The sequence below is a fragment of the Bos mutus genome, chromosome 6 (genome assembly GCF_027580195.1).
Source record: "Bos mutus isolate GX-2022 chromosome 6, NWIPB_WYAK_1.1, whole genome shotgun sequence".
In the NCBI taxonomy this organism is placed as follows: Eukaryota; Metazoa; Chordata; class Mammalia; order Artiodactyla; family Bovidae; genus Bos; species Bos mutus.
Window position 1 is genome coordinate 60,130,019 of NC_091622.1, and position 15,227 is coordinate 60,145,245.

The 15,227-nt window shown below is 42.8% G+C and overlaps 1 protein-coding gene across 2 annotated transcripts; it reads left to right on the forward strand.

The window, feature by feature from the left end:
- Positions 1 to 3,099: 3,099 nt before the first annotated feature.
- Positions 3,100 to 14,772, forward strand: UCHL1 (ubiquitin C-terminal hydrolase L1). 2 transcript variants are annotated; one of them, XM_005901979.3, is made up of 9 exons: positions 3,100 to 3,147; positions 3,276 to 3,287; positions 3,770 to 3,898; positions 6,663 to 6,813; positions 8,718 to 8,803; positions 8,881 to 8,928; positions 9,752 to 9,818; positions 10,715 to 10,773; positions 14,348 to 14,772. In XM_005901979.3, exons 1-9 carry the CDS (start codon positions 3,115 to 3,117, stop codon positions 14,432 to 14,434), a joined length of 672 nt encoding a protein of 223 aa, XP_005902041.1. In that variant the 5' UTR covers positions 3,100 to 3,114; the 3' UTR covers positions 14,435 to 14,772. The 2 variants fall into 2 exon arrangements, with proteins under 2 accessions (XP_005902041.1, XP_014335692.1); XM_014480206.2 differs by lacking the exon at positions 3,276 to 3,287.
- The last annotated feature ends 455 nt before the right edge of the window (positions 14,773 to 15,227 follow it).

Consider the following 15,227-nt stretch of genomic DNA (forward strand, 5'->3'; position numbering starts at 1 on the left):
TAGAACTGTTCTACCAAGGTCATTTGAATATCTGTCTTATTAGTGATTGGAATCAAAACAAGGTTATTTTTTAAAGGGTCCGTCCCAAATCTTTATTGTTGCTAAAAACAAAAACCACTTATGATAAAAATCCTACTTCTGGTGAATCAGAAATGTCCTCTTTAGTTATGAAGGACAGCTTATCCACTCACTGATTTTATTTTTCCACGTATAACAGGTCTATTCCATGTTTATGCTGCACGTTTAATTGATTTTTTAACATATTTTTCCTTCTGATCTTTGTCTATTAATTTTTCATGATTATAAACAAAATGTTGTGGACTTATTTTTCACTTGATATTTTCCAATTACATACTTTCAAAACCACAGAATCAAAACCAAGTGACTATAAAGGCGAACTGTACAATGATGACCAATGCACAGAGCTTCATACATATCCCTATTACAATTTTAACAGCTTTGCTAAGATATATTCACCCATTGAAAGTTTTTTGGTATATTCATAGGGGTGTACAACCATTTTGTACAACCAAAAATCTATCAAATTTCGCCATCTTCTTTTAACTTATTTCTCTGAGCCGCACAATTCTGCTATTTAGATTGCTTATTCTTGCTTGCATGCGTGCACTCTCAGCGCCAGTAAAACTGCACAAGATGGGGTCAGAACTACTGCCAGGTGGCTGCAGGCTGAGATTACTCCATTCAGCAGTACTTCCTTTTTTAAAGGGAAAATAACTTAAATAAGCTCTACAACCACTTCAACTACAATATCAAGGGATGGCAACTCAGGCAGTATGAAGAAAGAACACACTGAGAAGTGTTCTACCAGTCCATCTGGCTAGCAAGTCCAAAAGAAAAGGAGATAAGTGCTGGTAGACATCACTTGTTCTAGATGCAACCATTCTATTTTTCCTAAGAGTTTATTAATTATGAGTCTGAGAATTTGGCTAACCACTGATATTAAATCTCCAGAGCTAAATATATTCTCCCTTTACCATCTCTTTTTGTTTTTTAAAGATCAGAATACAGTTTGTTCATGTCCAGTCTATGGCATCTTCTTGTAGGCAGGGAGCTATTTTATTCATTGCTCTGATGCTTCCTGACACATAATAGGGCCCTGATACATATGTATATATATATATATATATATATATTTGTTGAATGAATGAATTAATGAATGAATGACTACGTTTAATAACGATCCCTCAAAATGTTATCATTACTTCTTTTACTATTTACTTTGGTAATAACTGTCATCTGCTAACTTCTATGGGTCTATCAGCCTTATGTTAAATGTCGCTTCCTTTGGGAAGCCCTCCTGATTCCCTAGGCTAAGTGCCCCGAGCTCAACTTCCTCCCACACCATTCTTATTAACTGATAAGAACTCCATGTCAGAAGCTACTCTGTCACCTATGTATCCCCATCACACAGTAGGTTAGGTGCTTAATCAGTGCTTGCTGAAAAAAATGATGTAAATTGGGATGTAATTTGTCCTGTCTTAAAGGCAAGAATGAATTTAATGTAGCCAACTATTTTTGTACTACTATTCATCTGTCTTGACTTTCTTTTTTTTTAAGAAGCAACTTTACTGAGGCATAATTTACATACTATAACATTCATCCATTAAATTCTTCTTACAAATATCATTTCCTCTCTTATTTTCCATGTGAAGGTAATTTTTTCTGATAGCAAAAATGGGAAGAAAATAGAAGTGGGATGTAGTAGAGTTTTGGATAGAGAATGGACTCGTTGAGTCCAATTTACCAGGGTTTACTTCTCAGTCTGCCCTTTCAATTGTTATCTTAAAGGAAATTAACCTCCCTGAGCCATGGATTCTGAGCTGCAAAACTGCACTAAGAAGAGTTTCTTCACTGTCTCCTCTAAAGGTTAAGTGAGATGACATGCAAAAAATCTGATCTGTAAAGGTTAAAAAACTAAAAAAAAAAAAAAAAAAAAAAAAAGGCAGATCCCCTCCCTTCTCTCTGTCATCTTTTAACCTTGAATCCCCTAAATGTTAAGTCTATTCTTTCACCATTATCATTGTTTTGTTCTGAACATAAATGAAAAAATACCCAATCTTCTTGTTTCCTTACTATTCAGCAAGCCCTACTTCATTCTGAGGTTAAGCTTTCCTGCACTATTCTTACAAATTTTGTTCCACTTTTTATTCATCCTTAGGCATATGTTGTCTCCATCTTTTGAATATGCTGGTAGAAAAACCCAAACCCCACTTGAGATCATTAAAGAACAGTGGTTTCTTTAGCTGCGGTTACCTTTCTTCTTCTATTCTATCATGAACTTAACATTTTATTTTTCAAGTCTCACATTCCTTGAAAGAAAAAAAAAAAAAAGCTTTTCCTTTTACAGCCTCTTGTCTTCAAATCATACCTGTCTATCCACTGGATCTGTTTTCTAAAGTCTCCGACAGCCTGCCTTCTCTGTGTCCTGTATTACAGTCACATCCCCCCTGTCTCTACCGCTTCCCCAAGATCAACCAATTCCTCCCTGGGAATCACATTACATCAGCATTACTAATGCAATAAATGCTATGTTACAGACTATGCTTTATTCTAGGCGGTCAATTAAAAACGAATCTCGGTGCTTGTTTGATTTAACATGGAGGATGAATTATTTAAGATCAAATGCAAACTGCTGCTAGATTTGGAAGACATTTATATTCATATTAAATATATACCTGTTGAATTTGGGTTTTTTCTCAATGCTTCAGAGACTCTAAGCTTTCAGGTAATTGGGATGGTCGAAAGCGTGGTTTTCCAGAAACTTCGCAAAAAATTAGACTGCATCAAAAGGACTGCTCCACACATGCAAGAAACACCTACCAACAAAACCCATCTTCACAACCACCAGATTATCTCACCAGCAAGTGAGACTGCAAGGTTTGGGGGCTAGGCCGTACCACTCCGCGCTGCGCATGGGGGGATTCGTGCCTATTTGGCGGCGACTGACCGTTTCCCCTCGCTTGGTTTTGCCTTTGCTCCCCCTGCGCAGGCACCCACAATGCGTCAGGCCGGCGCCTTATAGCTGCAGCCTGGGCGGCTCCGCTCGCTGTTTTTTCGCTTCTCTGGGTTGTGTTCGTTTCGACGTCCGCGAAGATGCAGCTCAAACCAATGGAGATTAACCCCGAGGTGAGCGTCAGGTGCATGGTTGCCCGGGGGTGGCGGGGAGCGCAGGGCCTAGGGTCAGCCCTCGCTAGGTAGCGTATCACTGACTGCTTTTATCTTTGCTTTTTTTTTTTTTTGCATTTGCTTTTCAGATGCTGAACAAAGTGAGTGACGTCTCGCGCTGCCTCTGTCCTCCTCCCCCCGGGAGCACCGAGGCGCCTTCGCCTGTTTTGCGGAGACCCAGCGGCCCCCTGCGCACTCTAGAGGCGGGGGGGCTGGGGCGCGGCCCGGGCGCCCTCTCCCTGCTGCTGCATGGGGGGCAGCGGTGACTCTGCGAAACCGGTCGTGGGTGGGATGGAGGAGGCTGCGCCCAGATGCGAGCGCGAGGCCGAGCTCCCGAGGGCGTGGCGCGGGGCGCGCGGGCTAAGATGCCCGGGCGTCGCGGGAGCCACGTGTGGGCCGCGCTTTGTGCTGTGTCATTGCGCCCGGCTGGGGTGGGGGGCGGGGCGGGGCTGGGCCAGGCTCCTCCCAGACCCGTGTAGGGGCGCGAGGATGCGGAACCCGAGCTTGCCGCCTCCGCCCGCCTCCCGGCGGGGGTTCGCACTTCTGGGTCTCCGCACCGGGCCGCTCTATTTCCTCTCCGCAGGTGCTGACCCGGCTGGGGGTCGCCGGCCAGTGGCGCTTCGAGGATGTTCTGGGACTGGAGGAGGAGTCTCTGGGCTCGGTGCCAGCGCCGGCCTGCGCGCTGCTGCTGCTCTTTCCGCTCACGGCGCAGGTAGGGCGTGGGGCCCGGGGTGCGCAGGCTCCGCGCTGTGCGCGCTGCCCCCAAACCCGAGTGAGGCGTTGAAGACGGTGTAGGGTCTCCTCCCGTTCTGGCCGCCCAGTCCTGGCACACTGCCTCTTCCTTGTTGGGGATGGAGGGAGTATTCACACTTTAGTGGTTCCTTACTCCCTGGGGGTCCTGTTTATTGAGTTTATTGTTTTGTCTCGCGTCCATCAGCATTGCTTTAAACTTGGAAGAGAAGCAGCATCTCGGTTCCATCATCCTGATTATCCAGGAAGATTGTTCATCCTACTCTTGAGTCAGGTTGACCCTAGGCTTTTCCGAGCTTTTCACGCCAAGGAGTGGCTGGTCGATTGTTTGCCTTTAAGGGCTGTGATCTGTCGTTTTATTGCCTGGTTCTCTCTCAGACTCCCACCTTGATGTAAAATGGAGGGATCTCGTGGGCCTAAACCCGAAGTAAACAATAGGTTCTTTAATTTTACGCCTCTACTGCCTGGGCCTTCAGTGGATACAGGGGTTTCTTCCCAAACCTCCACGCCCTACAACTTACTTGTTTTTTTTTTTAGTCTCTCTTACTTGTTTTTCTAAAGCTTAATCACTGTGCCTGGTTCCGGTGTGGAAATCACCTTCTAGCTCTCTGACCTTGTAGCTTATTGAACAGGTGGACATTAGACCTGTCTTGGAAATGCTTTTTCATTTCTCTTTAGATGGTCTTCCTCCTGCAAGTATGCATGGATGTACCTCAAAGACTGAGTATCAGATATAAAAACGTGGCTAGGGTGGTTGTCTTGGCTGTACGGAATCCCACTTGTGAGCATGGGTTTGTCTGTCTTAAAGTGCTGCCACTCGATCCCTGATTTAGGAGTGGTTGAATTTTGCTTAAGTGAAACTCCAGGGGCATTAGCCTATGGGGCATCATTCCAAACAGTGAGTTTAACTCGCAGCATCCTAAGGCGACAATTCTAGAAACATCTCAGTATAAATTAAGCCTTTGGAAAGTTCAGGTGTTCCTCCAATGGGCCAAGTATTGGGGGTTAAAAACAGTTATTAAAAGCTATTAGGATAATCCCACCGACATGTTTGTTACTGAATTTTCACTTAGGTGAAAATGGAGTTCCCAAATAATTGCAAGTCAGAGTATGTTCCCTGTAGATCAAGTCAAATGCAGTTTTCTCTCATTTGAGCCTCTCACAGAGGTTTCTTAATAGAGGAACCATGATGACTCGGGCATTTTTGAGCTACAGCACTCAAAATGCAAGGCCTCTGGGAGGCAGTGGAGAAGTGTATTTGTCTTACAAGAGCCCACTGGTCTCATTTTGCTGGATCAAGCAGCTCTTGGTTAGAGAACATTCTGGATTGAATATTTTGTGCTTGAGAGAGCGCGATACTTTTTCCTTTAGCTCTAGTTAAGTCTATCAGATTCAGTGAATGCCTATTTTGCGACACAAAACACCTTCTGGGCTAAATACTGAAGCAGATTCAAAGCAAGTTGAGGTTTATAGGTGGACTTCCAAAAAGCTAATGTTAATTTAGAAAGCATCTAATTTTGTCAAAGAATATTATGAAATCCTAAATGGACTACTTCTAAAACATTTTAAGTGATCATGAAATACTTACGGAAGTGTCGCCATGCAGGAGTTCAGACAGCCATAAAGGATGATGCTACCCCGTTTTGAAAAATTAAATCTTTTTTTAGAAAAGTGAAAATCCTTAACTGTCGATGGAAGCTCAATTCAAGTACAGTAGATGATGCTAGAACGTCCTACTACTTGGGGTTGATCTTATGTGACAAGAGAGCTTATACCTTTGATAGTACCGCAGACAAAGCTGAAACTTCAATTCCATGTAAAATAATGCAAGGCTACTAGAATTAGAAATATACATACTTCTGGGGTTCTGTACGATTTATACTGGTTGTAAAAATTAGTATTTCTGTAGTGTATAATTGGCAAAGAAACAAGTGTCTCCTATTTCTTTCAGGAGAAATTTTTGTGAACTCACAATCCAGCACGCTAGACCAGTTGTCTTTCCTCCCTAAAAGTTGTTGTTCAGTTGCTCAGTCATGTCTGACTGTTTGCAACCCCATGGACTGTAACCCACCAGGCTCCTCTGTCCATGGGATTTCTCAGGCAAGAATAACTGGAATGGGTTGCCATTTCCTTCTCCAGGGGATCTCCCTGACCCAGGGATCAGACCCGTGTCTTTGCATTGCAGGCAGTTTTTTATTAAAAACATGAGGGAGTAGTTAATTTCTTTAAATCGTTCCTTTCTGTAGTTTTGTTTTTGAAGTGACATGTACTTGGACTAGAATAACTTCAAAGAATAAAGAAGTATAAACTAGCTGGTGTTCTTGGGCATTCAGTTGACCATCGCTTGATTGGAGTGCGTGTGTAAGATACAGTTGTTGGTGTTAAAAGGAAGGAAAGAACGAACTTGTCTGTTTTTCTGACTTCAGCACACCATCCATCTCAAGCTAAAAGGTGGCGGTGGTGTCTAGACAAACTTGGGCTACAATCCAAGACCGCTACTGCACTGCAGCTGCAGGGTGGAGTGTCTGCACCTCTCAGAACCCCACTGGCTGACTTGGTATGGGAGGCAGACGGGCCATTCTCTGGGTGCCAGCCAGCACCTAGGACCAAGACTCCTGGTCACACATCCCACTTGTGTCTCCGTTTAGGCACTAGAACTCACTGTGCTGCCATCTGTTCTTTGCATTTGCATTTTGAGATGTAAAAATGTCTTCTTGAACTCACAGCATGAGAACTTCAGGAAAAAACAAATTGAAGAGCTGAAGGGACAAGAAGTCAGTCCCAAGGTGTACTTCATGAAGCAGACCATTGGCAACTCCTGTGGAACCATCGGACTCATTCATGCAGTGGCCAATAATCAGGACAAACTGGAGTTCGGTGAGTGGGTTTTGAGGCCAGTCACCCTCTAGTTGATCTTCAGTTAACTGCAGTGCTTCCTTCCAACATTCCCAAGGGTCTGTTCAGCAAAGCCATTGCCTTAAAATCTTTTTGAAAACCTACTCATGCATATAGGATCAGCAGCTGAATTCTCATTGTTCTTTCTCTTTTGAGGAAGGGAAGCTCATTTTCCAAGAAGCGTGGTATGGCTTCCTCCACCTGGAGAGTCAGACTCTTGGGCTCTCCCATGAGCAGACAGAGAATTGTCATGATTGTCATGTGTTCCTGGTCTAGTCTCAACAATTCTAAAGAGCTAGAGTTGATGTTAAGCCATAACATACCAGCCTTTAGGACCTTTGTTTAATGGTGCAGTGTCTCATAAGCAACAGGAGAACTAACATGGCCTAAAGCAGCAGGAGATCCTGCAGGGGCATAGCCACAGCCCAGCACTTTGAATGATCCATCTCTGAACAAAGCTGGGTCAGGGGTTTTAGCCTGCCTCCACCGGGTGCTGTGGAGGACATAGAAGAGATGAGTCTGAGCCCTGAAGTTGTCAGAAGCTCAATTAACAGTGCTAACAATGCTAAAATACATGGCATTATATATGATTTAGGCCAAGGGTCAACACATTTAAAAGCCAAAGAGTAAGTCTTTTAGGCTTTGAGGGCCATATGTTCTTTGCCCTTGTAGTGCTATAAGTAAGAGCAGCCTTAGACAAGATGTAAAGCAGTGGATGTGGCTGTGTTCCAGTAAAACTTTATTTACAAAGATAGGCAGCAGTAGTTTGCCAACTCCTGATTTAGACAGTGGATGGGGGTGGCTGAGAACTGAATAACTTCATCTAAGAGTCCATGCTGTCGCTTGTAGCAGGTCAGATAACTTTTTTAACAAAGGAATTGTGGTTCAGACTCTACTCTTTGTATAATTTTGAAATTAAAAAGCAGGGGGTTATCCAGCCATAAAGGGACCAGATCTTCTAGAAGCTGCTTTTTCAAATAATTGACGCAGCATAGTCATATTAAAAAGTTGTAGCTTGGTCCTTTTTATTTCTTCTGCAGTAAGTATCATTTTCTTTAGAATGTTGTATTCCTGCAACTGCAGATACTGTAATTCTGTAGACATGGTCCTGATGGTGCCACAGGCCTAATCTGAGTCATAGTTCTCCTCATAAAGTTATGAAACGTTTCCTGTAACTTCCGAATTTTGAGTGGTGTGTATTTAGCAAATCTGAAACGTTTAGAGCTGAAAATTCAAATCGAGGTCTTTAGAAACTCGAGGTGCTGTTGGCTTCATACTCACTGAGCAATGACACAGTGTTGACACCAACCGTCGGCTAATCAGCTGTTCTAGGCCAGCTGTTAGGTGCTTTGCATTTCAGGTCTTTAGGTTGATGTCTGTCTGGATAACCGTATTACTAAGATTGCTTTTCTTTGCCCTGAAATAAGTCTTGGTTTGAGAACCATTACTAGATTTGAATGCTGCATCACGTATGCAGTAAACATTCATTATGCATGGGTAGCTGCTGTAGATGACAGGACTAGACAAGACAGTTCTGCCTTTATGGCATCAAAAATCTCACAGATTGGTGCTGCAGTTGGATCAGTGCTGTAACAGATGTGATCAAAGAGATAAGGGTGAAGTGGAAGATGAAGGGGTTGGGGAGCCAGGGAGATGTAAGGAGGAGCCTGAACCCCCTAGAAGAAGGGAGAGAGCTCTGGTTTGAATGCAGTGAGAAGGGAGGGGTTGGAGAAAGGGGCTGGGGAGGGGACAGCTCATTCCCATCCTTTGAGGCCATGGTAAAATTTCAGGTTGCCAAACATGACCAAGGATGCGCTGTCTCCAATAAATGTGCACCCATTCACATTATACCTGTACTAATGATGCTTTTGTTTTTTTCCCCCCAGAGGATGGGTCTGTTCTGAAACAGTTTCTTTCTGAAACAGAGAAGTTGTCCCCTGAAGACAGAGCAAAGTGCTTTGAAAAGAATGAGGTAGGAAGAGAACTGCTAGAACATTGATTTTTAGTACTCTGGAGGTTTCTGTGCTAACTCTCCTGTGTTTTCCACAGGCCATTCAGGCAGCCCACGATGCCGTGGCCCAGGAAGGCCAATGTCGGGTAAATACAAGTTAAAGCCAGGTGGTCCAGGCGTCCTCTGTTTCCCCAGAAACCTGTGCAAAAACCTCTCAGCAGGATCCAGCACATGTGTCTACTCAAGGCCGAGGAATCCAGAAAGTTCTACCAAAATAATGCCTTGACCAGACCTGTTCATAAAAATGGCTCCTCAAAATAGCTAATTGGCAGTTGACACAGTCTTGAGTAAATTCAGGCTGATAATGTTTTATGTAGACTCAAATGGGTCTAGTAGAGTAAGTAACACCCTTCTTAGTAATAAACATTTTAGATACTCTTAGTCACTTGGAGAGCAAGCTAGACCAGCAAGGACTAACAGTTTCTAGATGACTTAGGTATACCAGTAATAACAGAGCCTTCGAGTCAACTGTTAGATTTAAGTTTATACAACCCTAGTTGGCTCTGCCACTATCTAGTCTTGACCTTGGGTGAGATGCTTATCCTCCTGAAGTCTTAGTTTCTTCCTCAGTAAAAAGCAAGTCTTAAGAGTTCTGATAGTTACTTATATCTACTTTAATAGTCTTAGAATAAAACCTAATATATGGGAAATAGATATTAGCTCTAATCATTTAAAATAATACATAGGCAAGTTGGTTCAAGCATATTCCACTTAGGGAGTTTAACAAATTAGGTCCTGCTTATTGTATATTGCAAAATACAGATATCAAATCAACAGATTGTACACCTTAAACTTATTCAATGTTATGTCATTTATATCTTAGTTTTTTCTTTCAGCTTTATTTTTAAATGCAGTATATCATACAGTAAAAATTCTCATTTTCGAAAAAAATGTCTTGATTCTCTTCAGGTAGATGACAAAGTGAACTTCCATTTTATTCTGTTTAACAACGTGGATGGCCACCTCTATGAGCTTGGTATGTTTCACTGTTGGAGTCTAATGTAACTGCCTGCATTCTCTCACACACAGTTCCTCTTAGAGTACTGGTGTGGGGCTTTATGGCTGCACTTAGTATATCTTTAAGCTCTTACGGGGGCATTTAACCCTTGTCGTGCCCAGAGTACCTCCCTCGGACAGCTGACCAGTGGAATGAATGGATTTAGTCACAAACCAGTAAAGAGAATGGGTCAGCCAGTTCAAGATACGCATTCAGATTCTGTCTTCTACCTTCTACTGTAGCATCACCAGTATAGTCTCCACCATCATCCTTTTCAGACAAGGAATACTTTTAGAAGGAAATAAATACTTAAACATGACCTATCTGTGTAAAAAGAATTTAGATATGTTGGGGGTAATTCCTGTTAGCTGGTTTTACAGGCAATGAGGAAGATCATCCATCTCTGTTTTAGGAGTCATCCCCTTTGTATTAATGGGGAAAGACTTGCAGCTGTGTTATCTCAAGCCAAGATACTACCTATGGGCAAGCAAGGGCAAGGAAAACTTGGGGCCAGTCAGCAGTTGTTGAGGGACACATGAAATCTCAAAGATCCCTTTGTCTTGCCTCCACCTTCGTGTACCTACAGACTGCATCTAACTTCTGTGCTGTGGTCCTTCTCGAGAGATGGGCACAAGCCCTGCTGTTAGGTCACTGGATTGGGCTTGTGTGGTCTTGGCGCTTGTAGATTAGAATGCCTGGGATGGATACTAGGAAAACTTGACCCTCATTTCCAGCCTGTTTATAGGCAGCCTTCCCTCAGTGGGAGTGGTAGTTGTATTTGGAAGAATCTAAAGCTTGCCTTTAAGTGGTACAAGCACAGTGGCCAGAAAACATAGATGGAGAGAGAACCGACATGCCTGGCTTTTCTGTTTCAGATGGACGGATGCCTTTTCCGGTGAACCATGGCACCAGCTCAGAGGACTCACTGCTGCAGGTAATCTGTGGCATCCATTTCCACTGGGGCCCACATTGTGTTAGCCAGTTTGTCTGTTCTGAAATGCAAACTTTTTTCAGTACAGCCAGCATCGATCATTTGGGATAAGAGCAGTCTTTAGGGCTTAAAGATCATCTGAGTAATTCTATCTACCTCATTTTATGCAAAGGGTTTTAAACAAGGTGCTTTAGAGCAGCCCTGATTAATCTGTCTTGTGTTCTGTCTTTAGCCCACAGTTAGAATTAGCCTGAAAGTTATTGCTTACTCCCTGTGGGATTAAGGTGACCATTGTCCCTTTGTCAGATTACATGATAGCCACTGACTCAGACTCAAGGAACAGCAACCCAAGCCTTGCCTAATCCATCTCTGACAGTTGAGTGTGGGTCAGTCTTGACCTGTGAATTCTGGTTATGTGGTTAACTCTTTTGAGTTTTTTCTTCCCACATGGCCACTCCACTGTTAACAGGTCAAAAGAAGCAAATTCACAACATGCCTGAAAAGAACTTTAAGATTCAGGGTCACTATGTAACCATCCTGGTACAAGTGACTGCAGATAGCTCTTAATTCTAAAACAGAGCTGGCAGACTAGTCCGCTTCACCCTAAAAATGAATCTAGAGTTGAATCAGTTTGCTTTTATAAAGGAAAATTACTTAATTGTAATAAAATTGAACATGATGTTAAGATACAACTTCTTCATTTGTCGTAATAAAAGCTAAACTCTTTGGTGTGCTTATGTGCAGACAGGGAGTTGGCAAAAACTTTTTCTGTGACGAGCCAGGAAATATTTTAGGCTTCCTGTGGCATATGGGCTCTGTTGCATGTATTCAGTTCTTCTGTGACAGCTCCAAGGCAAGCCCATAGGCAGTGTCTAAATGAATGTGTATGGCTGTGTTCCACTTAAACTTTATTCACAAAAATAGGCAGCAGGCTGGATTTGGTCCACACATTGCAGTTTGCCGACTCCAGGCTAGATGCTGTACTACGTTAATTACCTGTTTCACAGTCCTTTCAATGATGCTGTGAGGTAGTCACTCTCATTTTACAGGTGAGGAAGCTGAAGTGGAGAGGTGAGTGATGCCCACGGTCAATGACAAACTGTAGAATCATGCTTCAGATAGTTGGGCTGTCTGTGCTCTTAGCCACTCTACAATACTGCCTTTATAATAGACCTGTCTTTGGAACACCATAGGCCTGGTGACCTCAAGGTGTTAGTGGACCAAGTGATGCCATTCTTGGAGGGAGGGTCCCTTTCTCTGGCCAGCTTTCATATACACCTGAGATCAGTCAGAGCTAATTCTTGGATATACCAGGGGTACCTGAGAATGGTGATACGGAATGAGAACTAGACCTAGAGAAACAGGATGAGGGTTTGCATGAGAGTCAGGATTCACTTATGGGGGAGAAAAAGAATAGGGGCAGTAATTCTCGTTGCATCCTACTTGGATTGAAGGCTCTGGTCCTTCTAATAAAGTTTCCCAGGTGCATACTTAACTCCTATCTAAGGTTATGCTAACACAGGCACGCCTCACATTGTGGGTTCAGTTCCAGACCATCACAATAAATTGGGTATCATAAGAGTTGAATTTTTTGGCTTCCCAGTGTATATAAAAACCATGTTTAAGTGTGCAATAGCATTATGTCTAAAAAAAAATATACATAGCTTAATTTAAAATATTGCTAAGAATTGGCTGACTATCCCTGAGCCTTCATTGAGTCAGTATTTTTGCAATAGGAACATCAAAGATCACTGATAACCATAACAAATTTAATATTAATGGAAAGTTTGAAATACTATGAGAGTTACCAAAATGGGACACACGTACAAAGTGAGCACATGCACTGGGAAAGTGCTGCCAGTAGACTTACTCCGTGTAGGGTTGTTACAAAGCTTCAATTTGTGTAAAAAAGAAAAAAATGCAGTATCTTCAAAGCCCAGTAAAGTGAAGTGCAATAAAACGCGGTATGCCTGTACCATAAAATGTACTCTTCATAGAGTACCTAAAACTTCTGTGAGTAGAATTTATGAGGTGTGGGGAAGGTAAAAACCTTTTTGTTAAAAAACACAAAACTATATTACAATCAGCCAGCATCTTAGTGCGAATTCTTTTCCTAAGACTGGTCCTATATGGTTAGAGATGTTTTAGGTTATCTAAGTGAAAGTGAAAGTCACTCAGTCGTGTCCAACTCTTTGCAACCCCGTGGACTATACACAGTCCAGGGAATTCTCTAGGCCAGAATACTGGAGTGGTGGGTAGCTTTTCCCTTCTCCAGGGGATCTTCCCAACCCAGGGTCTCCCACATTGAAAGCAGATTCTTTACTGTTTGAGCCCCCAGGGAAGCCCAAGAACACTGGAGTGGGTAGCCTCTCCCTTTTACAGCAGATCTTCCTGACCCAGGAATCGAACCGGGGTCTCCTGCATTGCAGGCAGATTCTTTACCAACTGAGCTATCAGGGAGGCCCTAGGTTATACTCCAAATAAACTTGCTAAACTGGTGAGAAAATACATAGACTTAACCCAGGCATCTTAAATTTGAGTGAATTAGGTCACTGCTTAGTGTGTGTAGCAGATGGTTGTTGTCTTTAGAGGCACACCCTTAATGTTAATGAACACCATGGGTCCTAAAGGAAAGTAGATTTGGGGAAGGCAGTCTGTAATACCAATGTATTAAAAATTCCGATAGAATGTTACTTTAGATCCCCTACAGTTTTTCTGAGTGGTTCCAAAGTACGAAGAAAACCAGGGTATGGTTGATGCTTTCTAAGGGCCAAAACTGATCAGGTTGGTGATATTTTAGACCTTGGGAACTAGTGTTCCGTGATTGTTTTCTGTCAGAGCATTCAATAGCCTCTTAAAGGTCTTACATTTAATATTTTGGTTGGACTCTTTCTACTGGACTTTTTACAAATTGAACAATGATCAATATTCTGATCCCAATACATTTAAACCCTAGCATTCAGCAGCTAACATTGGGATCAATTTTCTGTCCTTATTCTTTGTAATCTGGGTTTTAGAATTAGTAATTCATGGCATTCCCTAAATATCTAGGCAATTATTTACCTGTACCTGGAATGCCAGATATTTAAATTTTGTAGGAGGTTTACTTTCCCCTGGAGAAGGAAATGGCAACCCACTCCAGTCAGTATTTTTGCCTGGAGAATCTCATGGACAGAGGAACCTGGCAGGCTATAGTCCATAGTGTCGCAAGAGTGGGACATGATACCACCACCAGAATGTTTACTTTTCCCTAATGAAGAGAAGTGAATTTTCTGTCTGGATTTGAGGGGAAGAGGGTGTACTTGTCAAAGCCAGCACAAGGTGGCAGGAGCACAGAGCATTTGCGAGTGGCCATCAGGGCTTCTGAAGCCCTGTCTGTGATGTGGGTCCTTGTCTTTCCCATCACCTGATTTTTTTTTTTTTCCCTCTTGTCTTAAGCCCTGGTTTTCAAGTTTGTTGGGAAGTTTAAAGTTGGTCAGGGTGCACTTTGCGGGTCTCAATGATAATTTTCCCTTGAAGTGTTCATTTTGAGCTGTTTGGTGTTTAGAACTTAATTCACAACTTTCCTCTTCCTCAGGACGCTGCCAAGGTCTGCAGAGAATTCACTGAGCGTGAGCAGGGGGAGGTGCGCTTCTCCGCTGTGGCCCTCTGCAAGGCGGCCTAATGTCCCGTTGGGGGCACTTTGCTTCTCCCCCTCTTCCCTTCATTGTGAAAGTATATCCCCCCCAATGCTGGTATAAAATGCTTCAGTACTTGTAGAGCACAGCTGTTCTCCTTCGGTTCTGCAGATAAGCACTTACCCTCAACCACGCCCCCACACTGGCAGAGCTCAGCTGTCGATGGAGCAAGTTTGACATCAGCCTGTGATGGCGAAGCATTCCCCGCGTTGTGTCTTGTACCTCAATATCTGATGCTTTAATGGCTTCTTTGGTTTGTGTCTGTAAGTTAAGGCCTTGGATGTGGTTTGTCCTTGAATAAAAGTTTTCTGCTGATAAGAGATAAGCCTAAACTGGTTTTCGTTTTTTCTTCCCTCCAATATATCCCAAAGTTTCATAGCAATTTACATAAATACCTTCCATATAAGAACTTCTACAGTACTGGGAAGAAAATTATCATGAAATTATCAGTTCAGTGTGTTTCTAGATTTTTTCCTATCAGTTCAGTTGCTCAGTCGTCTCCGACTGTGTCCCCATGAACTGCAGCACTCCAGGCCTCCCTGTCCATCACCAACTCCTGGAGTTTCCCAAATGTATACGTTACTGTGTGTTCCTATAGGCTTTTTTTTAAATTAGACTTTTTTGGAGCAGTTATTTAAATAAGTTGATAATACATTGTTAGTTTCAGATTACGACATAGTGATTCAACGTTTAAATACATCATGAAATGATTACCATGATAAGCCTAGTAACTACCTGTCCTCTTACAAGGTTAATGCAGTGTTAGTGATCATGTTTCTT